At 38.4% G+C, this 27,813-nt stretch overlaps 1 protein-coding gene across 1 annotated transcript in view; it reads right to left on the reverse strand.

Moving 5' to 3' along the window:
- Positions 1-1,051: 1,051 nt before the first annotated feature.
- HADHA (hydroxyacyl-CoA dehydrogenase trifunctional multienzyme complex subunit alpha) overlaps positions 1,052-27,813 on the reverse strand; it is a 68,600-nt gene continuing 41,838 nt past the window's right edge. The window contains exons 10-20 of the mRNA XM_043983400.1: positions 25,305-25,361; positions 24,103-24,212; positions 20,922-21,056; positions 17,994-18,165; positions 14,991-15,077; positions 5,994-6,134; positions 5,268-5,336; positions 4,490-4,685; positions 2,859-2,973; positions 1,670-1,815; positions 1,052-1,579 (exon numbers count right to left, since the gene is read on the reverse strand). Coding sequence (XP_043839335.1) covers positions 1,434-1,579; positions 1,670-1,815; positions 2,859-2,973; positions 4,490-4,685; positions 5,268-5,336; positions 5,994-6,134; positions 14,991-15,077; positions 17,994-18,165; positions 20,922-21,056; positions 24,103-24,212; positions 25,305-25,361 — 1,374 coding nt within the window. The 3' untranslated portion in view covers positions 1,052-1,433. The remainder of the gene's footprint in view (positions 1,580-1,669; positions 1,816-2,858; positions 2,974-4,489; positions 4,686-5,267; positions 5,337-5,993; positions 6,135-14,990; positions 15,078-17,993; positions 18,166-20,921; positions 21,057-24,102; positions 24,213-25,304; positions 25,362-27,813) is intronic.

Genomic DNA, 27,813 nt, shown 5'->3' on the forward strand with positions numbered 1-27,813 from the left:
TCTCTTAATGAGGCAGTACAGGGTTCTTTAGCAAAAACTAAAACAGGTCAAAAATCATTAGGAAAAAGCATTGGATCCATGGAGTCAAGAGGCTCTGGGTTCAAAGCCTATAAACTTGGGCAAGTTAACTTTTCTGGATCTCAGTTTCTTCATTTAGAGAATGAAAGAGTTGGAGTAGATACTTAAGGTCCCTTCTGGCTCTAAATCTATGATCCTCTGATTCTGGAATCCTAAGGGCCTTTTTCTGGCTAGAGCTATCGCCCTAGAATAGGTTCCCCACTGGAATGAACTCCAATTTGATAAGAAACAGTTAAATGGCATTCGTCCCATCCTTGAGACCCAAAAGCACTTGGAACTCCCTCCTGTTTGGTGTACTTCAACACAGGAAAGAGCAGATTTAACTAGGGTTAGGGCTTCTTCCACTGGTACAGAGAGCATCGCCTCCTTGATTTAAAGGATCCCCTCCATGATTTAAAGGGTCTCTAAGGGTGGTTGTGATCACAAAATTCATCCCCATGTGGACAATCTGGATTTTGGCTTCTCCAGACTTGGCCAGGCTGGTTCTTACATGACTGTAAGCCCATTTCCAGGCCTGTACTCAAAGCCTCCCCAGGACTCGCCTACTGGGATTTCTTGGGTCAAGGAGGCAGAGGGGTAGAGAAACCACATGGTATGGGGTAATCAAGTCTGGGGAATGACTAATAGGGGAGATGGGAGCTGGGGGTGAGAAGGGCTCCATTATTCCCCATCCCTGTCCTGTCTCCCACTTCCTCCTTAGTTCTCTAGAGCAGCAATAAACAGAGCTAGAGCAGGGGAACATGGTTTGATGAGGAGCCAGTGATGGAGCTGGGAAAGCCCTCATGAGGTGCAAAGAGCATTCCTGGACAGACTCCTATCTAACATTCTTGGGATCATTAAAAGGAATAGCCATGAAGCTCCACTTTCCATCTGCATGGCCTTTCCCAGATCCCATCCCTCTTTAAAGTAAATTATTCTGTGTGTGTTAGCTCCAGGAAGCAGCAGTTTGACCAAGAGGTTCTACAAAGAAAAGTGGGGAGGCTTATAAAGTTTGATTTTATTGTTAGATGTGAGTCATTCTGGCAGGAATCAGTCCTGTCACTGCCCTTGGAGGCTACTGGCAGCAGAAGTGGCTCCAGCTGTGTGGGCCAGCTTGGGTTTAGAAGCTATAGCACAGTGAGTTCCATCTTCCAAAGTGAAGAGCAATATATCTAATTCACAGCTGGTGGTACTGGGAGCCACCAAAGGTTGGTTTAGAACCTAAGGCACTTTAACCAGGAGCTAGACTGCAAAGGTCAAGTGTGTTTTGCCACCATGTTACCTAGACAAATCTAGACACTGTGCATTTGGGAATAGCACTACCTCCAAGCTGGGGGTAAAGTGTATGTCCTGCACAAGGTTAAGACCGCGCCTGCTCAATGATAAAACTTTTTGCTAGGGTTGTTTGCATGGTCAATTAGTAGTTGGCAAGGGGTGAACTGCTTTCCATAGACTGCCTCATATTTCTTCATCCGGTCCACCAACTTCTGAGCACCGTACAGATCTGAGAAGCGGAAAGGACCTAAATAGAGAAAGGATATCGGATACTGAGGCAAACAGCAAAATGAACATTTACAATACATCAACATCAATCTTCAAGACATGGACAAACCTCCAAGACAAGGTGGGAAGCCAAGGCCAAAGACTGCACCAATGTCTCCCTCTTCAGGGGAAGCCAAGATCCCTTCTTGTAGGCACATGACTGCCTCATTTACAAATCTTGTTATTAATCGGTACTGGATCTCTTCTGGGGTGGAGCTGCCAACAGGAAAGGCAATTAGGTTGAGGAATATTCCATCGAAAGGGATGAAAAGATGGATACAGGCAATTGAGGGATGATAATTGGATTTAAATTAAATTCAAACATTCATCAAAGGGTTGGTATTGAACTAGTCTCTTTAGGGCCTGAACATAACTCCAAGGCTTCTAACTTGGAAAGACTTGTTCATGAATTCCACTTTCTCTGTATAAGGCCCTCTACTAGGAATAGGAAAGCAGGTCACAGCAGAGGGGTCTGTAAATGCCTAAAACACCATAAAGAATTTTTTGTTGACCGAATTCCAATTACTCATGTAATGATTGGAATGATGCCACCTACTGGAGACTTACTATAGGAAAGCTCCACCATGAGGAGAGTGCCTCAGAGGGCAAGGCCATGTGGCTTTTCCTTGGCATCAGGAAGTGATGTTTGCTCATGGGTGCTGTCTATCAAGGCTACCAGTCAATCAACTTGAGGAGCCTCCTATTTTCTGGGAGGAGACAGGAAGGAGGAAAGAGGGCCTGCATGGAGAGCTCTGTCTCTTTTGGGGTTCCTGACTTGATGGTGGTGGTGGCGGCAGAGGACGTCACAGGAAATTTGAGGGAAGATAGGAATGCCAGGCTGTTGGAATTCTGTTCTCAATCTTTCTCTTTCTAGTTTTCAATAAACCCTTAAAAACCTAAACTCGTTTTATCAGTGCTTTTAGTCAGTTTCCCCCAAAACTGGGGGAACAGATTAGAACCCACATTTAGAATCTTAAATTACACACTCACAATATCAGTGCAAAAGTTGGATTATTACACCTAGGAATGGGATAGCAGGTCTAGTCTCTACCTGTTCAGAGTTCTAGAGCAGAAATCTTGACTTGGCTCTGCAACAGTTGGGTGGACTGATATCAAATCCTTTTGATTAATATGGAAACCAAATAATGTATAGGAGGATGGTAGAAAATATATTATTAAGCTCCAGAAGATCAAAGGAAAATGATTCTTTTCCCTGCTAAAGAAATGCATTTTCACACTGGGAACCCCAATTAACTTACACCTCAGATGGAGAAGACACCTTCAGATTTGTCAGAATTTCATCCATGCCAGAATTCAAACTCTTGCTTTTTACTCCTTCCTGGTAGATGTAAAAGCCCTTTCCAGACTTGCGACCTGGAAGAGATAGTTAAGAAAGAGAACTGTTATAGAACCCCATAAGTTCTCTGGGGTACATCAAAGAACCTTCTCCTTGAGAAACTAAATCAAAAGACAGACACACCTAAAGAGATAAGTGGAACCTGATCAGGACTGAGCTAGCTCCCTCACCCCTGGGGCAATAAGATTAGGTGTGACTGCTGCCTTTGTGGTGTGAGGAGAGAGATGGCTTGAGAGATCTGCAGCCACCCCTCACCCAATGCCCCCAGCCACCACCAGTGGGGGATGGTCCTCCCTCAATAGGGGAACTTTCCACAGTCAGACGATCACTTCATTGGACTACCATCAGACCTGCCTGTCTCCAATTTGAGGAGATTGGTATCTCAGAGCCATGTTCTGTGCCATGCCTTCTCCCCATGAGAAGAAGTTCAAGGATTTCTCCCTTTGTTTCCCTTCCCTAGCCCCTGAATAAACTATTATCTTATTCTATTGGTTTTGTGTGCATGAGGGTATAATTCTTTAAAGAGGAATTCCTAAGGACCCCAACCCTTACCCCGAACCCAAACTCCTACTCCAAACCCTATCCCAAACCCCCTACTCTATTTTCCCCACAACAGAACCACTAAATTCTTAGGCCATTAACTGAATCCTTGTCCCACTAGCCTCCTAAGATGACTAGATGATGGATGGTCACCATTTCTTATGTGCCTATGTGCGAAGCAGTGTTCTGGGTACTAAGGACTATATCAAAAATAATCCAGCAGGGGAGAAGAGACAGACACACACACAATGACTACAACATTCAGCATGTTAGGTATATAAGAAACAGAAAATCTGAAGACTATATAGCTAAAGGGTATACCTAACTATGTCAGATAGTCTAATTTTCCATTTTTGAATTTGTATCTCTAGGTAAACTGAAATCTCCTCTTAGGAAAGAGCAGCTAGTGAAGGAAGAAAGATCTTAACAGGTTTCTAGAGACTTAGAACATAATAACAAGAAAATTAGTGTAACCTTTAGGATATTTTTGATACTTTAAGATCCCAGAGCAAAGAGTTGGCCTCGAAGACACCAGGGTTCTATTCCTGATTCTGCTGCTGTTTTGTTAACTTGACCAGTGCAAGCTACCTATCCAATGTACCTCAGTCACTTCCTAGTCTTTAAGTCCTTATATGTATGTCTAGAGAGTTTAAGCAAAGCTTAAAGACACCTCTACTTCATCCTGGCCTATAGAAGTATTTACAGAGTCTACCATGCAATGTAAATGCTTCTCTGTTTGGTACATGGATCAGATGATGGCAAATCAAACATTTGTCCAACTACCTCAAAGAGTTACTGTTTAGTATAGCAGCTACCCCTTAGCTGGGTAGACAAAAGCTAATTTTAAGCAGTTTCTTGTGGAATCTTTTTTAGAATCTTACCTAATCCTTGGTTCTACCTTGAACAACCTGTGTGTTCCATTTAGGTCTCCTGTAATTCCTTTACCTTAAGACTGCTTGGGAAAGTTAGGTTTAGCTGAGTTAATGAACTCACCCAAGAAACCTCTGTTGACCATTTGTCTGAGCAGTTCTTGGTTTCCCCCACCAAAGCGTTCCCCAAAGGCTTTGCCCAGCTCTTCTGATACGTGCTGAGCTACATCAACACCAACTTCATCTACGAGTGTGGCAGCACCCACAGGAAAGCCAAAGTTTGTAGTCAGGCTGTCCAACTTCTTGGGCTCAATGCCTTCCTGCAAAAGAGAGGAAGGAGACATTATGACAATCAAGGTGCGTATTCTAGAGAACAGAGGCCACAAAGCACAACGGAGGCCACAGCCAGGTCCGATAGGCACAGAGTAAAAAGTCATTCTCTTGCCTTTTTCTTGGAGCCCAAGCACTGGCTAAAATCCACTGGGGGAGAAAAGAAGCCACAAAAGCAATGTCATAGAACATGGCCATGCTATGGAGCTCACTGACCAGTTAAGTGCCCAAAATGTGTTGGTAAGCACATTTCACTACCTACCAATTTGTGCCATGTACAACTTACCGGTGGAGAAGCCTCTGACTACAGAGTAAGGCAATGAGTCACTTCAGACAGAGGGTGCCCCATGCCCAAGGGCTTGCTACTCTGCAGCCCAATTTCTCCTAGTTTAGGATGTGGACCCCCCACTACTCAGGACAAAGGTAATTGTACAAAAAGGCTGTGGAAAGGGAACTTAGGTCCCACCATATCTGTGTTAATACAATAAGGCCTTAGGAATAGGTTTGAAGTTCCACAGGCCTAGTTAAGGGGACAAAGTTAATCCAGAAACGTTTTAGTAAGTAACACCAACCTGTAGAATTCGGAGGACTTCAGACATCATGGGTGCAAGACACCTGGTGGTATAGAAGCCTGGTCCATCCTGTCAAATGAGAGGATATAAAAACTTGATAGTACCTTGGCAGTTGATATTATTGAAATATTAAATAACTAACTTCCCCTAACTCAGGAATCATTTAAAAATTTCAGATGTCTGTTGCTCTTAATTTCAAATCTGCATCCTCCCAGTAAGCCCTGTTCTGGGGAAGAATATGCCTTTAGTTTTGCTCCCCAGGCATGGTGCCGTCAGTTACCCTATCTGATGAACAGCTAGAAGGAGAACAGAAGACAAGGTGTGGTGATAGCTGAGGTGGAAGAAATAACACCAAAGAAGGTGTGCTCTTCTGGTTATTCATCATAGTGGAAAGAACATGGGACTAAAAATCAGAGGACCTAGGTTCTAATCACATTCTATCACTTACTAGTTGTATGACTTTGGGAAGTTCTCAACCTCTGAATTCCAGTTTCTTTATCTGTCAATTGGGGATAATAGCTGCTCTGCCTACCCCAAAGGGTCGTTATGACGATCAAATGAGAATATGAATGTGAAAGTGCTTGGCAAACTATAAAGCGATATATGCATGTAAGACGATTATTAGTAAGGATAATAGCTATCGTTATTGTTGCTATTATTTATTGTGGGTTAAGGGAAGGGCCATATGATACCTTTCCAGAACACGCAGCTACATAATCCTGTTACCTTAACCACAATGATCACTTTCCCTTGCTTGAGGCCAACGGAAACTGCAGAGGCAACTGTGTCCTTGGAAGTTTTTTCTGTTGTGATGATCTCTAGTAGCTGCATCTTGTCCACAGGAGAAAAGTAGTGCATTCCAATGACCTAAAGTGGGGTATAAAAAGCAACAAATGCTTATAATCAATGCCCGAGATGGCTAAAGACGATTAATGTGGCAAATAATGTTCACATGGAGATGTGTGCTCCTTAGTGAAAATGTTAATATATTTGTAGAAAAACTGTTGTAGTAAGGTGTGGTCCTTCCTCACCCACCTGGAAGCCAGGTCTTGTTTCATTAAGGGGCATTTTGTTGCCATTAATAGTTACTACAGAAATCACCTCCAAAGACCAGCACTAGATTTACTATCAGAGCAAAATAATTGGAAAATTATTAATTAGGGCTCTGTTAACACATCTATTACTAAAGCTTATATAATATTAAGGAGGTTTCATTCAGAATAGGAGTAAAGAAATGCCTTTCATTTTCAAACCTTGGCTCAGGGCTTAAATAACAATTCCAAGGCAGTGGGGAAGAGAGGTGGGTTGGACTGCCTTTTAGAAACTGCAAAGGTCTTTTAATAACCTCAAACTTCCTCCAGAAGCAAAGCCCTTTTCATACATTTGAATATTCTACTGACATTATATGGAGAGTCACGTAATACTATAGTCTCTGAGAAATGAAAAATGAGTGTCATGCAGAGGATAATAGAGAGGTATTTGATGGATGTGAACAGGTTGCCACATATAACAAATAAAGAAGTTTTGAAAAGATATAGAATAAAGGGTTTCATCTGGGATATGTATAAACAAAGAAGATGGGCTTGCCACATGGTAAGATGAAAGGATAACAAGGAGCCAACTCAAGTGCTACACAGGCATCTTGGAGATTTAGGGAAAAAGTAAGCAAGCCCTTCGAGTGTTGGATGGATCCCCCAACAAACTTACTGGGAGGACAAGGATAAGAGTTATATGAAATTGGCAGGGATGGATGGATGGAGTGTGATCTATATATCAGAGGAAGAAACATTCAACTTGAGATTGACTATATCCATTTGAGTATGAGAGTAAGGCACAGAGACTTATTTAAACTATAAACTTCAAGTTAGCACAGGCATTGGTCTTTCCCTCTCCCACTGGAGTCACCTAAGGATAGGGCTCTATCTAGAAACTGAAAAGGTGTTCATCTTAGGGCCAAACCTGTCCAAAATGAACTCAATTCTCTGCAAAATAAATGGGCCCTCCTGATGGTCCCCCAAGTTCCTAACCCTGGAGTCCAGGAAGAGCTGATTTCTAATGCTGCTTTTGCCACCTCTGTGACCTTGGGTAAGTCATTAAACTTCTCTAAGCCTTAGTTTCATCATCTGGAAAATGGGGATATAATATCTATAGTACCTTTCTCACAGGGTTACTGTGAGGCTTAAATTAGATATGTAAAGCACTTTTCAAATATTAAAATGTCATATAAATTATTATTCTTTCCCCCTGTTCCCCCACTAACCCATTAACTACCAAATTATTAAATGAATTCTACCTACATTAAATTTCTCTTATCTGTTTTCTTCATTCACGCTGCCACTACCCTAGTTTAGGCCTAGATTATTGTAATCACTTCCTAATTGGAAGTTTGAGAACTTCAGGCTCTCCTCTGTCCAATCCATTCTTCACAGAGCTACCAACTTCCTAAGCTACAAGTCTGCTGATGTCACATACATCATGGCACCCCCCCACCCAAACCAACCAAGCAAACAAACAAATATTCAGTGACTCCCTTCCTTTCTAAAATACAAACTGCTTAGCCTAACATGGTCATGTAATTTGGCTTCGAACTACCTTTCCAGCCTTATTTAAAATCATTCCCCTTAGGGGCAGCTAGTAGATAGAGCACCAGCCCTGGAGTCAGGAGTACCTGAGTTCAAATCCAGCCTCAGACACTTAACACTTATTAGATGTGTGACCCTGGGCAAGTCACTTAGCCCCAATTGCCTCACCAAAACCAAAACAAAACAAACAAACAAAAGTCATTCCCCTTCACTCAATATTTAGGATAAAATGGACTAATAGTTATTCTCCAAACCCAATCAGGCATCTCCTGCTTTATACAGGAAGTCTCCTATGCTTAGGATGTACTCTTTTCACCTCAGGCTTTTAGAATCCTTATTTTCTTTCAAGGAGAAGCTCAGGTCCATGTTGTTCATCAATGAAATTTCCCTTCATCTCCCCAGCTAAAGGTCATTTCTCTTTCCTCAAATGTTCTTCGATCAGTAGTCTAGATTTCACCTTTGCCCCCATCACACTCTCCCTTATAGCTCATCTCTGGTACATACCTCTCACCTCAGTAGTGTCTAACTCTTTGAGGGGAAGGGACTGTCATTTAAAAAAATCTTTTTATCACCAGCACTTAGCACAGTGCCTATCACTGTTCCACTAAACTGAAAGTATGCTTTATTATGGAACTAGAAAAGACCTTTGATTCAAAGTTTATAGTGTTCTCTGTTGTGGGCCCTTATCCTCCTGGCTATAAAGCTATCCTTGTCTGGTTTTCCTTCCTTTCTATTTCTGTTTCTTTTGCTGGGTTTTCCTTCTCTTGCCCTCTTTTAAGACAAGCATTTCCCCAAGTCTCTATTCTTGACTCTATTTTCTCCAAACTAGTGATCTCATCCTACTCTAATGGCTTTACCTATTATAACCTCTATGAGGACTCCCACATCTATACTTCTTACCCAAACTTCTCTTTTTAGCTCTCCATCCAAATGTCCAGGTTACTCTGTATATTTCAACCTCACTCACCCAAAATTGAAACATGATTTCATTAAAGGCGCTATCATTTGCCCAATTACCTGTACACAAAATTTCAGTCATTTTTACTCCTCAAAGCCTATATCAAATAAGTCCAACTGATTCTACTTTTAAAATCTCTTGCAGTCTTTGCTTTCCTTTTCATTCTTACTGTTGTAACTCTAGCTCCAGCCTTCATTATCTCTTGTCTTTGTTATTCTCATAGCCTACTAACTCGTCTTCCACTTCTAGTATCCAAGACTTTCTATGTGCTGTTGCTAGATTTATCATTCTAAAACATAAGTCCGACCAAATCAATTCCTCATTCAAAATCCTACAGTGACTCTGTACTGCTGTGGTGGGAGGCCTTTGGTTCAGATAGATTGTGACTTCCTTAACACATCTGATAAAACAAACCAAAACATATGCCTATAACTTAGTATTTTTTATCAGCAAGAGATATCTTTCCTTTGTGAAAACAAAAGCTAATATTAATAATACCTTTTTGAGTGTATGAAGCCTTCGTCCTTTCTTCCAGGAAGCTCCTTTTCATTTATGCATTACTAGATAGTTTTATGTATGTTCTAAGATAAGGATAAGGCCTTTGCAGAGTGGACTGTGTTTATTTGATAGCATAACATACCCCACCTTCCTCAGTGTATCCTTATCTGAAGTGCTCCAAATTGGAAGAGGAATATTGTGATCCTCACACCCAACAGTTCCTGGTACCTTTGTTTAAAGTTCCTTTATTTGCTCAGTTTCCTGCTTAGACTTGGTGAAGGTATTTGTAACTTTTGCTTACTAAATCTGTTTTCTGACAACTACAATCTGAATAATATTAATTTTTTAAAACCTTAAAAAAAACCAAAACATTAAGCAAATACCAGAGAGATAAGAGTCATCTGTGCGGGGGCAGCTAGGTGGTGCAGTGGATAGAGCACTGGCCCTGGAGTCAGGAGGACCTGAGTTCACATCCAGCCTCAGACACTTAACACTTACTAGCTGTGTGACCCTGGGCAAGTCACTTAACCCCAATTGCCTCACCAAAAAAAAAAAAAAAAAAAAAAGAGTCATCTATGCGCTGGCACTTGCATGGCCATAAGGACTGTTGGTGTAAGATACAGGACAGGCCCAGACAATAGCCTTTAATAAGTCTTATGGGAAAAGGAAAGTTAGGTGTTAGGCTATTCTTTCATTTCCCTTATGGGGACAGGGGCTTACCATATGGCCAGTGATAGTGAAAACATTTGCTATTAAATGTTGGGGAAACAAAGGGAAGAGACAGATCACCTCTCTAGTGTCTGAAAATATGTCCCTCAAAATAGTGGATAAAGGCCAGCCAAATATAATTCCAAAGCCACTTTGGCATTCCTGGCCCTCCATGACCTAGTTCCCACCTACGTTTCTAGTTTTATGTCAAACTACTCTCCTTAATATGCCTTATGAACCCAGGACCACACCAGCATTACTTGCTGCTACTTGAACATGCCGTGTTTTCTCGGCACTGTACCTTTGCTTTCCCTGTTCCTCATGCTTATAATCCCCTCCTGGTGGCATCCCTGCCAAATGAAATCCTACTCATATTTCAAGATCCAGCTTCAGCTACCAAATAACCTTCTTTTGTTCTAATAGCCAGATGTAATTTGTCCTTTTCTTTGAACTTCCAAAGACTTTCCACATTCTATGTTGTGTCACTGTGTTATATTTGTCTTCCTGTTTTAATCTACAGAGTCCTGGAAGGCAGGGAGCTGTATTTATTCTTCTGTATCCTCCTTAGTACCTAGTAGAGTGCTTTATATATAACAGGCACTCAGTAAATAAATGTTTGTTGAACTGAATACACAAACTACTTCTTAAGTACAGAGTTAGGTATCCTTAATCCCAAAATTTAGCTTTTACTTTTCTTTAGAAGTAATTGAAAAACAAGCTCTCATTCAAACTCAGTTCAACAAACATTTATGATGATACAGAAGATGTCAAAGAGAAAGGATTCAGGCTCTGCCCTCAAGGAGCTTAAAACTTTACTAAGGGATTAAAGCGCAAGAAAGTAGAGATCAGCATAGAGATACCTGGTAAGGCTTCCTGAAGGGAAAACTATTTGAGTTGGGGTTTCAAGGATGGGAAGAGATTAAAATGGAAGAAAGAGAAGAAAGAGATTAAATGGAATAACAGTATAAACAAAGTCAGGAAGTATATGGCAAGGAAGATAAACAGGTAGAGATTATCCATTATAGGATTATTGTGATTACACAGTATGAGCTGACGTTAGGAAAGCAGGGCAATACAACTGTGAATGTCAAATAAAGGAGTCTGAGTTTTACTTGGGAGGCAAGAAGGAGAGTCACTATTGGGATCTGAGCAGAGCAGAGCCCACTGGAAGCTAGGGAAGCTGAGGAGGGAAACAGGAAGCTATCTGAAGGTTGGCAGCAATTTGAAACAAAGAGGGAGAGGTTGTAGGGGGCACAGCTATGATCAATTTCCACTTTGTGTGTTAACTCGATATATTAAGCTGTACACTAGGAACAGAGAGGCTACCTGCGGGGTGAGGGGAAATGGCAGGGTAGATTAGTCTCCAGGAGTGACAGAGCAGTCTGAGGAACTATCTGCAGATCAGCAGCAAGAAGAAACATGGTGGACAGAGAGATCATGGGACCTGGATTCATATCCCATCTAACACCCTCTCTGAGACCCCTGGCAGCTCTGGCTTCAGTTTCCTCATCTGTAAAGCAAAAGGGCTGGGGGTAAATGGCCTCCGAGGATCCTTCTAGAGATAGAGCTATGACCCCCAGTACCCACAGCACTTTGTACACAGTACACACTTAATTTTGTTGAACTGAAGAACTGCTTCTAGGAACAAAGAAAAAGCATAGCTAGCTACCCTCAGTGAGTTTAAATAACCAGGTCCTGATGAATTATACCCAAGGACAGTGAAAAAATAGGAAGATGTGATTACTAAAGGGCTATCAGTAATCTCTGAAAAATATGGGAGAACGGCCGAAGTGTTGCAGGATCAGAGAAGAACAAATCTCCCGATTTGTTTCACCTGGCTATTCATATTTGTTACAAGGGCTTTGTTTTTCTTTTCTTTCTCCCCATCCCCCACCCCTACCTCTTCCAATAGTGGGAGGGAGACGAAATCAGTTTTTGTTCATTGAAAAAAGAGTTAATTTTTTAAAATCCCACTTTTTTTTTTTTTTTTTTAGCAAAGGAAAGAAGTGGTCTGCAGATGTAGTCCAGTGAACTTAACTGATTCTTGGCATTTGGAAGGAAAGCTGTGAGCAGCTTGCTGGTCATGCTAAGCTAACTTCCTTTTTTAACAGCAACCAGATTGTCGTTTGTCCTTTGTTCTCAAAGAGAGGACCATGACATTGGGGTGATGTCATGAGTTGCAGTAAACTGGATTTAAGTGAGGGAGGGTTGTACAAAGTCACTAATCTCACTCTCTCCTCCAAAGTCATCTGGGTTCAGTGGCAAGATATAGATCAGGATGACTGGAAGTGGCCCCAGATGTAGTGGGAGACCATGGCTTTTTTAAACTAAGGTCTTTCCCAGATCTTAGTTTATCTGAGGCAACAAACATTCAGTGATTAAAGCTACCTAAGAAATGACCCCCAAAATGGTCTCTTTTACCTAGTTAAAAAAAAATACTACTTGGGAGGGAAAGACTCTCAGGGTTTCTGGCCCAAAAAGAACCAATTGCTATTTATACTCACTGACTAAAACAAAGACTGGCACACTGGGGAATACCATAGAAATATTATACTTAGGCTTCCTGTGTGAATACCCTTCAAGAAACAGGAGGCAAATGAGCATGATTTTCTACATAAAAAGATCCTCCCATTTAATTAAAATATATTAATGGACTTTATCTTTATTTTATTTATTTATTTATTTATTTTTGGTGGGGCAATGAGGGTGAAGTGACCTGCCCAGGGTCACACAGCTAGTAAGTGTCAAGTGTCTGAGGCCAGATTTGAACTCAGGTCCTCCTGAATCCAGGGCCATTGCTCTATCCACTGTACCACCTAGCTGCACCCCCTCCCATTTAATTAAATTCAAAAAGCATTTATTAAGTACTGTGTCCCAGGAATTGTTCAAGGTGCTAAGGATACAAAGAAAAATAACACCTGGTCTCAAGGAGCTTTACACTTAAGGGAAATCCTTTAGATGGACAAATGACACAGATATCCAAAGGCAGCATATATATTTAATTACACTGCTCTACAATATGGCTTTTTAGATTGTCTATCACTCAGTTTAGAATCTAACTCAAGTTCTGATACTTCTTTATAACTCAAGATGTAATACAGAGACCATACAACAATAGTGTATTTATCCAGCATCATGGGATGTTCACAAAAGTAGTATTTCCAGATAACTAAAGCTAACTCTTTTCAAGTGTTTTCATTTTAATCATCTTTGTTTGGGATTTTGTAAAATTCATTATACTCTCCCTTGTCCTCATAAACAAGGGTCAATGGACATTGATTCAATTATTTGTTGATGACTCAAGAATCATCATTAATAACATCAATTATTTGTACCATGACATAAAAGTAATGATGTATTCAGAGGTTAGAGCTGTCTGTCTCTACATTAAAATGGCCCTAGACTTTGTCTTTAATTTGTTTCTTATCTTACTCTCAGCTCTCACTTCTCAATGCTGATGGTATGTTTATCTGTAGCAGTTCCCTTTTGTTGTTTAGTCATTTCAGTTGTGTTCGACTCTTTGGGACTCTAACTTGGGGGTTTTCCTGGATAAGATACTGGAATGGTTTGCCATTTCCTTCTCCAGATCATTTTACAGATGAAGAAATTGAGGCAAACAGGGTTAAGTGACTTGTCCATGGTCACACAGCTAGTAAGGGAGGCCAGATTTGAAGTGCGCTTTCCTAGCTCCAGGCCTTGTACTCTATCCCCTGTACCATCTAATTGCCTGAAACAGTTCCTAAACCCCTCCTAATCAGGGATTCTCATCATCTTTAATCTACAGAAACAAATACTTAAATTTATTAGATGTGTCTAAAAAGGGTCAAATAGACTTAAAGTAAGAACCTCTCCTAAGAATAAAATACATGGGCTTTTCTAAATGAACCCTGAAAAGTATTTATTTTGGCTGCTCAAAACTTTTTTGGGAGGCCTATTTCCTGGTTATTGGTTGAGTTCTAAATAGAAGTGATTATTAAATAAGTGGCTCCATCTTGATTAGTTTATATGGCATGATTATGCAAAAGGTCAAAATACTCCAAAGTAGAAACATGAAGTTTGGGAATTCTCCAAATGTGAACTGACATTAATGATCTTTTTTTTTTTGGGTCAAAGGCTGACTGATGTTCTATGTCTGTATATCCGTAGTCTGCAAATAGTCAATTAGTTCCCCAGTCTTTTGCCCTATACTACCATTTTTCCTCAACTCCAGTCTCTACTGATTCTTCTGAAACTTTGCTTTTCTTCCTCCAACCTCCTCGTTTCTTCTGCACAGACATGTCTTAGTTGTTCCCATTCACTTTAATTAACAGTATTTTCTTGCCTACTAATTCAAATATCCAGAGAAAACTTCACTGTCCCATTCTGTCCCTCTCTTCACATCACCCTTTCTAGACATCTAATAAAGTCATTTTTTCTTCCTGCACCAAACCAGTCCTAGATTATTACTGAGGGCAGTGCCCAGCCCATCTTTTTGTTTGGAGGCCGGTCTGTTAATATCTAATTCAATAACAGGCACTTAAGTCAGCAAACTCTCAGGATATCACTGCTGTTTCTCTATTAAGTTAAGTTCTCTGCTTTAAACAAAGTGATTCTCCATCTGTGACCTTTCACTGCTATGATTATAAATAACTGGAAGGCAGTGCAAAGAACACTGGATCTGGATTCAGGAAATTTGGGTTTAAGTACCGACTCTGCCACTTACTGCTTAACCCCAAAGGAGACACTGAGCCTCTCTGAATTTCAGTTTCTTCACCCATAAAATGGGGATCTATGAGGTCTGAACTTCAGTCCTTTTGGAAAGATCGACGTCACATCTCACTGTTACCAACCAATAATTCCTATGCTTTAGGAAACTCATAACCCAAAGACCACCCATTTTTTGTCTTCTACAGAAAGCTCTACATAGTAAGGTATTTTCTTTTTTTCCCAATTCATATTCATTAAACTCCACAAAATCTTAGGAAGGGCAAAACTTACCTTTTCTGGTCTTTTGCTAACAGAAGCAATTTCACCGATTGGGAGAGCTGATGTGTTACTAGCAAAGATACAATGAGCCGGAACCACCTGACAAAACAAAACAAAAGGCATTGAAAATATACATCAATATGTCCCTAAAGAGTCCAAGGTAAAGCCAGTCAATAAAGTTCAATTCAGCTGCTCATTTCATATTGTCCTGATAGGAGTTATCATTCATTATTGTAAAGCATAATAATTATTATTTTACCATCTCTATAATATCCTAATATTAAATATGGTTTGTGGGCATTCAGAAAAAAAATCAGTTAGTGATCATTGAAATCAACTTGGATTCACTGAGAATGAGTGACACCAAATGAATCTAATCCTTTTTTGATAACTAGAATGGTAGATAAGAACAATAGTGCCTTACACAGACATAGCAGATGCTCAATCAATTTTTTTGTTGATTATAATGAAAGTTATCTTGTTTGTAACAGAGCATCTGACAAAATTTCCCAGAGTATCACTGGGACTAGGACAGCTAAATATGGATTGGACGACTACACTGTTAGATGGAAGCATAGCTAGATGTGCAACCAAGTATTGATTCAACAGTTTGAGTTTATTTCCTTAAAAACTCCCTCTAAAAATTATATGTAACTGCATATGTGGTCTCCTGGACTCTGGCAAGGGGAAAATCTGTAGTCAGTCGGGGGGTGGGGGGAAGGGAAAGTATATACAGTTAAAGAAAGGAAGAGGATGTTCTTTAAGTACTGGACAGAAAGACCTGTACACACTCTAATAGCCAATTAAGAGTTGATGGTAAAGGGTAAACCATACTCCCAAACCAGAGAATAGTGGGAGTCAGGAAACTTACAGCTAGAGAAATTTATAGCACAAAGCAGAAGGGAATACAGAAACCACCTAATAGTATAAACAGCAAAATCAACATTGTCAATTAATAGTTCTGTCTATGAAGATAGTCTTCTTTAGTGGAACTTCAGTGTTTTGCCCAACCCTCTCAATATAGTATAGTCAGTATAATCAGTGAATAAGCATTTATTAAGAGCCTATTATGTTCCAGGCACTAGGCTAAGTATTGGGGATACAAAAAAAAACAAACCAAGAAAAGACAAACCCTGCCCTCAAGGAGCTCACAGTCTAATGGTGGAAACAACATGAAAACAACTATGTACAAACAAGCTATATACAGAATAAAATGGAGATAATCAATAGGAGGAAAGCTCTACCTAGAATTAAGGGGGATGAAGAAAGGAAGATGGAATTTTAGTTCGGTCTTGAAGGAAGCCAGGGAAGGTAGGAGGCAGAGATGGGAAGGGAGAGTATTCCAGGTATGGAGAATCTGGAGATGGAGTGTCTTGTATGAGGGAATAGCAAGGCAGCAAAGTATGTGGTAGGAAGTAAGATGTAAAATGACCGGAAGGGTGTTTTAAAGACCAGCAGGAAAAGGGAAGAAGGGCTATTCAAATTAACTCACAAAATCATGCAATTTTAACATTATATAGACTCCAGGGATCATTAGTCCAACCCCTATCCAAAGTATGAATCTTCTCTCCAACCATGCTAATAAATGGTTGCTTAGCACCTACTTGAAGAACTCCGGTAGTCTCAACTACTTCCTGTGACAATCTATTCCATTTTTGTATAGTTCTAGCAGTTAGGAAGTTCTGTCTTATACTGAACCAAAAGCTACCTCTCTGTAACTAGTGCCCCTTGGTTCTAGCTCATTCTATATTTCCTGCAAAGACACTGTCACAACTTCAATAGTACCAAGATGAGAAGGGCATTTCTTCATTGCAGTACTATATACTTTCTTAAAAGCTTCTGACGCCATTTTCTCCATGGGTTCAGTTTCCATGGCACTGTCCTTTCTGGCCATTTTATTTAGATGCTACTCAGAATTGAACAGGAATGGGAGGGGGGAGATAGAAAGAATGCCACCAGGGAGGGCAGAGAAGAGAAGAGAGGAATCCCCAAGTGTCTATCTTTGTTCCTCTTCTCTTCTTTAAGAATTCTGGCAATATTATCCACTTTCTCAGTTCCAACTGTCATTTTACAGACAATGCAAAAATCTTCCTAACTTTCCTTGACTTTCATTCCTTAGTCCAATAAAAGACTACCTAGACCTTAGAGTCTCAACAGAAGCACAAACCAAACAGAACTATCACAGAACTGTTCATCTTTAGCCCACAACTCCTTCCCATCAAAGCCATGCCTTCCAAAACAAAATACTGAGGATAATTTCTGATTAATTGTTATTATTAGTGGGAAGTACTTTTTGCCCAACATATATTTATATCTATCTATATCAATATATCTACCTATCTATCCATATCTAGATAGCTTATTGCCAAATTTGGCCACTTTTTTATTCACACCATTTCTTGAATCCATCCTCCCAGTTCTACAGACACCTAGGTTTTTACCCGGACTAATGGAATATCTGTCTTTTCAGACCCTCCTCCTTTAATCTATCTTCAACAATGATAACAAAGCTGCTCTCAACCAACAACACTTTCACCATGTTGCTATCTTCTTTAGTGACTTACAGTGACAGCCTAGTACAATATGAAGCAAGAATGATCCAGTATTTGCATGTAATTAGTAGATTAATGTTAACAGAGAACTATGCTTAAATTGCTCTCATATACTTTTTATGCTGCAAAGTACAGGAAGCACAGCTGATTTTTATAGTCACCCGAGAATATCCAAATTTGTGGCTGTGTTATGAGGCTTTGCCCCTCGAGTGACTGAATTTTCCCATGAACATGAAAAGGGGTAGGATTTTATTATGAAATATGTAAAATGAATTGCTTTTCTTTTTTTCTTCTTCAAGACTTAGAATTACACATTGTACAAATATAACATAAGCTGTTCTACCTGAAACCTATACTTAAAATGTTAATCTGTTAAAACATTGGAATTTCCCCAAATCCTTTTCTATTAAGTAAGAGTCAGGACTTTATACCAGGTACCCTCAAGAGAAGGCTGATAACTTACCGATTCAACCTCCTTTAGAACTGAGTGCTTAATGCGAAGGTCCTCAAAAACGGCTTCAATCACCATGTCAGACTTTTCAAATCCCTGATAATCAAGCTGCCCAGTCAGGTTGCTGTAAATGTAATCCCTTTCGAATGATGTTAGGCTCTTCTTTTTCACTTTATTATCCAACCTGAGAAAATACATTGACAGTTGGAGTGCTACATAGAAATTGCATCAATTACAAGAGCCTAAGTGCTTTTTGTGAAAGGAAACTGGCATAGTACCAAAACAGCAGAATGAAAAAAGCTTTTTGTAGCTTTAGTTCACTAAAAAAGTACAATTTTATGAAGGGGAAGGTGGCCTACAATGGGTATTAGAAACCCAAGAATGAACAGACTTTGATACTTCATATACTTTTTAATTCAAAATTTCCATAAAATTAATTTAATCAGAGGACAGTTTTGGGCCCGAATTATATTGAGGGAAACTGTAAGTGTTTGCTAAGGGCATGGAGTGCTCCTGAAATAAAAGGTGATGGGAAAATTTTGGTGCAGAAGAAAAGTCATCCTATTTTCATAACAATAATAATAGCTAATATTTATATATGCTTTAAGCTTTGTAAAGTACTTTACATCCACTGTATCATCTGATTCCAAGTCTAGTATTGTATCCACTCTGCCACTTTCTGCCTTCAAATGACTGCTTTAACACACACATGTATTATATATGAATTTGTAACATATAGAAATATAAATTTACATGTGCACATATAACATGTATATATACATTTTATATATGTATACATTTATATTACTTCATATATCAATACATGCACAGATATATACACATATAAAAATAATATACTATCAATACATAGATAACTACATTAAAATTATTTTAAAACCTAGAGATAATTTAGAGGTGGAAAAACACAACCCTTTCTTAAGGCATAGCTATTCATATGATACCTGAATCACTAAAGTTCTTCAGAACACAGTTCTTATTAAGTACTTTTGTAATGGCTTCAGGTGTGTTTGTCTTGTCTTCATAGGTTATAAGCTCCATGTGAGCAGGAAAGAAACATATCTTAATACTTATTTTTTTATTCCCCTATGATACCCTGTACAACTCTGAATGTTTAATACATATTTACTGACTATTTCAGAGTCAGCTGCAGGGAGCTGAATATACATTCCTAATACTAATACTTCCTTGGATTCTGTTTCATTCTTCCAAAGAAGACAGCAGACCTACTGGTCTGACCCCACTTTCCTAGAGAAAGGATTTTTATAGGATTAGATAAGTTAGGCAATTTACCCAAAGGTCACACAGGAACTAGGTAGAAGAGTCAGATTTGAACCCATGTGCTATGACTCCAATTCCAGTATTCTTTCCATTGAACCATACATCTTCATTTTAATAAAGAGACCATTTGAAGTCCCTTTTCTAATTAGCTGTACTGGGTGTAAACTGAATATCTGAAAGTTACTTCATTAAACTGTTAATTGAAGTTTCAGGCAGGGTTCAAATCTTAATATTTCTAAACTGCATTTTTGTATAGCATCCTGCTAAGAGGGAAAAGCTTCCCAAGTGAAAAATATCACTAGTTGCTATAATCTTAATCCTCACACTGCCCGCAATAAGTAAAACCTGCTCCCATGAGAGGGCAGGGATAGGTAGAGCTAGCAGCATTGTATTGGAACAAGGCTAATGGGGTCAGAGAGGAGAAGGAAAACTTGTAGGTGATAAAGGCAGTTCTGTTCCAAGGAAAGTAGAATGGGAGGATGATCATAAACAACAGTTTTATAGTTGTATGCAAGAATTAAAAACTAGTACAAGAATAGGCAGGGCCTAGTCTAACAAGAATAGTGTGCTCCCTTGGCAAAGTTCTCATTCCAGAGAATTTATAAATTTGTGGTATTTAGAGAAAAGGGACCTTGGAAATTATCTTGATCAGTTACATCATATTATAGGTAGGGAAACTGAGGCCCACAGAAGGGAAGTGTTCTTCCTGAGGTAACTAGTCAGGTAGTGAGATCTAGGCCTGGAATGTATATTTCCTAAATCTGGGTCCAGGGTTTTTTCTGCCAACTCTTCATCTGCCAATAAGTGGTAGAAAGTGCAATCTGCCACCAAGTATAGGATTGTTTAGGGCAATGCATAAGTTTCTTTGCTATAAAAGAACATTAAACTCACTTGTTATTTGCAATTAAAATAATAATTCACTTAGTTATGGGCTATATCCTTAATCACATAAATGCAAACTGTCCAGGAAGAACAGAACAGACTCTGTGTGTTTTGAGATTTTCAAAATGTCTGTGCCCAATTATTTTTCACTCTAACATGAAGGGAATCATTAAATTCAGAGATAAGACAATGATGGTAGCTCTTAAATTCTAGAATAAATGTCTATTCAGTGATCATTTCAGATATTCAGAATTACCACTCTACCGTTCTATAGAGCTTAAATACTAGCCATGAAATCTAAACCCAGTCCCACCCTTACTTATTGTATTATTTCACCTCTGAGTGTGTTTTCCCACAAATATATAAAGTAAGCTAGAAGGAACACATAGCCTTACCCCCATAATACCATATCATTCTCATAGGAGTCAAATTAGAACTGATGAATCCTAGAGTTTCTGGTTTGATGCTAAAGGAAAAGGTAAGCGATATTTTTGAAAATCAGTAGCTGAGATAGATAGACAATGCAGACATCAATTTCTCCTGTTGGCAGACAGCAAAATCCTACCATCATTCTTAACATAACATAAAAGGTGAATTACAAAGAGTCAAAGAGAGTCTGGGTTAATTATACAGTTGTTATATTGTCTATTAATTAAATTCAGGTAAATAAGATACTGGAAATTTCTTTTCTCCCCATACAGAAATGTCTTTTTTCAGGCAGACAATGCAGAGTCATAAGCCTATCTTCTTCAGACTTACCCTTTGAAAATTTGCTGTTGTCCTCGTCCTAACCCTGCTACTGAAGTATCTTTGAGTATGGTCTTCAGCCCTTTATCCACTGAGACTTGGGCAATACCAGCTCCCATAAGACCAGCTCCAAGAATAGATAGTTGCCTAAGACAAGAGGACAGTGATTTGAATTGCCAACCTCAACTTTTGCTTATCGCAAACATAATTCATAAGACAGGTATCTTAGCTAGTAGGCAAACTGGGAGCTAATTAAAGCATGAACAAAAATTAAGTGACTTATTTGCTTATACTATAAAGTATGCCTGTATAGTTAAAAAATAATAATAATAAACATTTTAATTTAAAGTTTTCAGTTCCAAATTCTATCCCTCCTTCCTTCTGTCCCCTCCCTGCTCCCTGAGGCAGTAAGCAATCAGATATAGGTTATACATGTGCAATTATGTAAAACATTACCATATTAGTCATTCTGTATAAGAAAACTTAAATAAAAGAAAAAAATGGAAGTGAAAAATAGCCTGCTTCAGTCTGTGTTCAAATCCGTATCAGTTCTTTCTTTGGAGGTGGATAGTACGCTTTATCATTAGTCTTTTAGGATTGTCTTGGATCACTGTATTGCTGAGAATAGTTAAGTCATCCACAGTCTTTATCAAACAATATTGCTGTCACTGTGCAAAATGTTCTACTGGTTCTGCTCACTTCACTATACATCATCAGTTCAAACAAGTCTTTCCAGGCCTTTGTGAAATTGTGCTGTTTGTCATTTCTTATAGCACAATAATATTCCATCACAATCATATTCCTGTATATTTTTAATAACTGGAAAATTAATGCATTTTAAAATTTTGCTTTAATAAATTCTCAAAAATAAACATGAAATACAGACATAAGAACCATTCTCTGTAAGAAAAATGATTTTGGCTTCAACTGTGATAAAACAGGAAGAAAGGGGTTTTCATTGTAATCAACATGAGAAATTTTGTTTTTAATACAAACAAGTGGCTAGGACTGGCTATTATACTTATTTAGTGCTTTGTTTCAGTTGAGTTTTCTTTTTTGTTCATATTATCTTAGTAACCATAAATACTGATTTTCTGATGCTGCATCTTTAACTCTGCATCAGTTCTTTCTCTCTTTGTCTCAATCCTTCAATACTTTCAAAACTGCATCACCTCCAGCAGAGAGATATTGTGTGTGTGCTCTGGTTGATCCAACTGCTCTTCAAATCTTTTGTCTTCTTTGGTGACAATTCTATGTCTTTATGTTATAAACTGGGGATTAAAGTAAAAGAGTTTACACCTATGGGTTCCAATGTCATAGATAATGAAATTATTGACAGATTTGTTTCATCTTTCATCTATTTGAAGATCTCTGCCCAGTTTCACCTAGGGATAATATGGTGTAATGGGCCTCCTGCCAAGCTTCCTCAGACTTGTTTTCACTTTACCAGCTTTTGACTGTTTCATTAGGCATGCCTCATCTTCCAATATTCTGCTCCGTAACTTTTTTCAAAAAGTGGCAGTGTACTTATATGTCATTTCTTTCTGCCTGACTAGCAGACCAAATGTTTTCTAGCTAAGACAATTTCTGGGCTTAATTGGCCTCCTTGTGTTATATCAAACTTCAATAGGAAATAATGGAAATTAATGGCATTATTTTTTCCTTTATTCATTTTTGGCATCAAAGTCTGTTTGAATAAGTCAGGTAAGAGCTCTAATGTTGTATTTTCATTTTTGTCCTTTGCACTTGGTCATTTTGGCCTTTCCTTTAAAGGATGGACTGATAACAACAACCAATTCAGAAATCAGTTCCACATCTGTTCCTAATTCTGAACTATGTTTTTAGTGTCTTCCCCTAAAGCCCCCCTTCAATACTTCAGTCACCAAGTATCACTGTATATGCTGACTTCTGGTGGCAGGGGAAGAGAAACCTGAGTTCTCTACGTCTTCATTCTTTGCAACAGAAGTTAGCACATAAATTGCAATTACCTTTGTGATGCTTCTGCATACCATAAGGTAATGCACACAAGAATTTCATGAAATGAAGTTTCTTCTCTTTGAACCCATAATAAAACTAACAAGCAATCCCTTATCTATCCCAACTTCATTGTATGCCTTCTGGTTTCAGCAGCCCACATCAGAGGAGAGTAGAGATACCTCTGTAGAAGGTTTTAATTATACGGATTTCAAAGGGGAAAGGTTACTGAGCAAAGCAGGAAGAGAAGAGTTTGAAAGTAACACTGTGTATTCCAATTCCTTCTCCAGGACTGAGAAGGTACATCCAGGGCAGCAGAGGATAGCAAGGAGAAAGTGTTATCAGTCATCATTAGTCCTTTGGGATTGTTTTGGATCACTGTATTGCTGAGAATAGTTAAGTCATTCACAGATCTTCATTGAACAATATTGCTGTCACTGTGCCCAATGTTCACCTGGTTCTGCTAGCTTCACTATATATCAGTTGATATATGTCTTTCCAGACTTTTCTGAAATCATCTTGTTTTTCATTTCTTATAGCACAATAATATTCCATCACACTTCAACTCTATACTATCCTCTACTCTTGAATATATTGCCGCTTTTCTAGAGCCAAACCTCAGCCCTGAATTACTGCCACCATTTACTTCCTCCACTCCAACTCACAAGTAGTCAATAAAAACTTGAGAAAATCCCACAACTCTGCTGACCGGAGACATTATACATTCATATTATCCAACCTCGACTGAGCACTCACTGCAGTAAGGCAGTCCTTTTTCCCTTTCTAACTGATTTCCTATTTTACTGTCCTAACAGCTATTTCAAATTTTCTCTTCCTTCCTGAAAAATGTGTAGAGTGGATCAGCTCATTAAACAGAACATATGTGTGAATGTGTACATGTGTACATAGATACACAGACTATGTAAGTAAGGATGGATAGCTGGATAGATGGATTGCTAGATGGCATAGGGAGAAAAAAGGAAGGCATAGACCATATTTTTTGAAGATTCCTATGTCAAGTGAAACTGTAGACAAGGAAGGGCCTCTGCAGAAATAACATGAAAGGTAGAAAAAACCAAGAAAGGATAGTGATGTAAAAGCCAATAGTTTTAGTAGGAGCAGAGGAATAAGGCAAAGAAAGCATTAAAAAACAAGAATTTACTGGAGTTGTTGCTCCCTTAACAATTTTGTGTTTTTGAAAGCTTAGGGTTTGACTCACGTAACAGTCTTCTGTGGAGCTCCAAACTTATTCTTCTTGCAAATAACCTGACCTTGGTAGAGACCAATTAAAGCCTTAGATTCTTTGGTCATCGCAAGTTCACCAAATTTCTAAAAAGTGAAGGAAACCAAATAAAGGAATATGTTTAGAATATGGATTCTGTTGACCAAAAGTGATTTGCTCTTTGATTTGACTACACTGAATTACATACCATTTAGTTTTTAACCTTTTGAATATGAAGAATTTTTAAAATGTCAACAATGTCATGGGTCTCTATGATAAGAGTTGTACTATTAGTATCTATTTATAAAATACAAGTCCATAAGAAAGCACTACTGAATTCATAATAACTTTGTGTTATCTTCTACATGGTGGGCCAAAAGTCATGAAGGAGTTTAAATATTTAATAACTCCTTTATTTTTTGTTTTTAATTTATAATACCATAGCATTATATACAGTATATGGGAAATTAATTTATATTACATGTGAAAAAAATCACATCTTGTAAATGGCAAAATATAAAGAAAATATAGTTTTCAAAAAGCTATTAAAACATTGTGACTTTTGGCCCACCGTGTATTTTTCAATCAAGAGGAAGAATGAATTAGTGGACAGAGAGCTGGACTAAGTTACTAAGACCAGGGTTTAAGCCCAACAACTTTTCAGTGCCTCTAAGTGCCAACTAAGGAAAACTATAATGTATAGAATATTTGCTCATCTATATTTGTAGACAGAGTTTCCCATGCCAAGGAAATCACAGGTTCAGGTAACTAAAAATGTCAATGCTTGATGTACACAGATCCTCAGAACACCAGTAATAACTCTGTGGCTTCCTAGGTTTTTTTTTTAATCAAACAAGTTTATACAATGAGTAATCCTTACAAGTGATTTCCTGTTGCTTTCCTTGTAACTGCTATACTTTTTGCTACTTGTATTGTAAATGAATTTTATATTGCTATTAGGAAGCAATGTTGACTTCCTAACTCCTAACATTCCAAATATTTAAATACCCAAGCCAACTACTACATAGGAGAAGGGTGTGCAAAGACATGAGGTTAATATGCAACAGATGGAAAAAAACAAACACCCTAGTGAGCTCGTGCATGGTGTTTCCTTGGTTTTATACTGAATTAAAATTATTAAAACTTCAAGTTTTCTAAATGTAAAGGAAGAAAGAATAGTTCCACATATTTGCTTTTACCTGGGATTCAGAAAGATAGCCAGCCTCACCCCCATGTTCAATTCCAGTCTTCACCACCTAAAAGACATAATAATAGCACTTACTCAGTATTAGCAATTTTAAAGTGCTGCAAAAATAAAACAAAAATTTAACATGTAATAAAAATGAATGAAAGTATGAAGTTTCTGAAGCTACCATCTGATTATGTTATAGCCCATGTCCAGACTGAGAAGCCTTAAACCAAGGCTTAAGGAAGGAAAGAATGCATGGTATTTGACTGCTAGTGACTCTTTCCACTTCTTAAGTTTCTACTTATACCTAATAATCACTGAAAGAATGGTAGGCTTAAAAGCAGTTCCCAGTTCAACTTTTGTTTTCAGTTCTTATTCAATGGTAGCATGTAACTGTGCTTCTGTTTCAATTATCTGAGAACATCAGAAGTAATATTCTGTTATTTCTTGTATTGTTAATTAACTTTTAAAAATTTTATATATTTTTCTAATATGGAAATAAATTTTACATGATTGTACATATATAATCTAGGTCAAATTGCTTACCATCTCAAGGAAGGAAGAGGGTATAAAGAGAGGGAGAAAATTTGGAACTCCTAATTTTATAAAAAATGAATATCAGAAATTGCCTTTACACATAACTGGAAAAAATAAAATAGTATTAGAAAAAGGTTTATGTTTTCTTAAAACTTCTTTATATCTCCTACAACACGTAACAAAGAGCCTTATGTTAAACAATTTTTTTCAGTTGATTGGCTGAAGTCTATAAAGTGATGAATCAATTTTATCTCCTTTTTTTACCACTGCCTTTACCCACTGAAGAGTTTAACTTGCTGCTGTAAATTTATATAGCATTTCTTAATAAACTCAAAACAACTTATCATATATCATCTCATGTAAACAAAAAAATTAATTGAATAAGGTAGGAAGAAACAAATGTTATGATTTTGTAAAAATTTATTTTTTTACCTTAAAATTCATACAAATTTTTTTAGTCCCAAATTTTCTCCTTTCTCCAGACCCTCCATTGGGAAGGCAAATAATGTATCAATTACATGTAAAATCATGCAGAACATATTTCCATTATTAGCCATGTTGTCCTCCCACTCCCCCCAAAAGCAAAAAAATAAAGTGAAAAAATTATACTTTAATTTGCATTCAGATTTCATCAGTTCTCTCTGGAGGTGAAGAACATTTTTATCCTGAGTCCTTTGAAGCTGTTTTGGATCATTGTATCAATCTAAGTGGCTAAGTTTTTAACAGGTGATCACTGTTGTGTACAATGCTTTCCTGCTTCTGCTCACTTCATTTTGCATCAATTCATATAGGTCTTCTCAGGTTTTTCTGAAACCACCCCCTTTCTCATTTCTTATAGCACAATAGTATTCCAATCTAACTATATGCCACAACATGTTTGGCTATCCCCTGAATTGACAATTCTTTGCCACCACAAAAAGAGCTACTATAAATATTTTGTCTTTTTCTTTTTTCTTTGATCTCTTTGGGATACATACCTAACAATGGTACACAAATATTATTATTCCAATTTTTACACAGGTGGAGAATCTGAGGTAAAGAAAAGAATAAGGGGGCAGCTAGGTGGCACAGTGGATAAAACACCGGAGAGTTCAAATCTGGCCTCAGACACTTGACACTTACTAGCTGTGTGACCTTGGGCAAGTTACTTAACCCTCATTACTCAACCAAAAAAAAGAAAAAAAGAAAAGAAAAGAATGAGGGGGGAGGTTCATGATAATTACCTTCACATATATGTGAAATACTGTCATGTGAAAACCTGGCTCTAGAGAACAGAACTAGAAGTAATGGGAAAAAAATGCATAGAAGATTTGAGGCTCAAAAGAAAGAAAAAACATTTCCTAATAACCAGCTCTTCAAAAGTGAATTAGGAGGGGCAGCTAGATGGCGCAGTGGATAGAGCACCGGCCCTGGAGTCAGGAGTACCTGAGTTCAAATCCGGCCTCAGACACTTAACACTTACTAGCTGTGTGACCCTGGGCAAGTCACTTAACCCCAATTGCCTCACTAAAAAAAAAAAAAAAAAAAAAAAAAAGTGAATTAGGGGCAGCTAGGTGGCGCAGTGGATAAGGCACTGGCCCTGAATTTGGGAGGAGCTGAGTTCAAATCCGGCCTCAGACACTTGACACTTACTGTGTGACCCTGGACAAGTCACTTAACCCTCATTGCCCCGCTTAAAAAAAAAAAAAAGTGAATTAGGCCGCCTCAGAAGATAATCCCCATCCCTAAAGATCTTCAGAGGGTGGATTCAGATCACTTGCTAAAGATATTGTACAGGAATCACAGAATCACACTCTAGATGTAGCTGCTAAGCTGCTGTCAGGCGTCCTGGAGAATTACTTTGGAAACCTGGAGGTCAAGTACAAAAAAGAGAAGAATCTTGATTGTGCAAACTACAGACCACTGAGTTTGGCTTTGATTGCTGGGAAAATTCTAGAATGGATTCTTAAAGATCTGGTCAGTGAACATATAGTTAGAGAAGT

Source organism: Dromiciops gliroides, chromosome 2, assembly GCF_019393635.1.
Source record: "Dromiciops gliroides isolate mDroGli1 chromosome 2, mDroGli1.pri, whole genome shotgun sequence".
In the NCBI taxonomy this organism is placed as follows: Eukaryota; Metazoa; Chordata; class Mammalia; order Microbiotheria; family Microbiotheriidae; genus Dromiciops; species Dromiciops gliroides.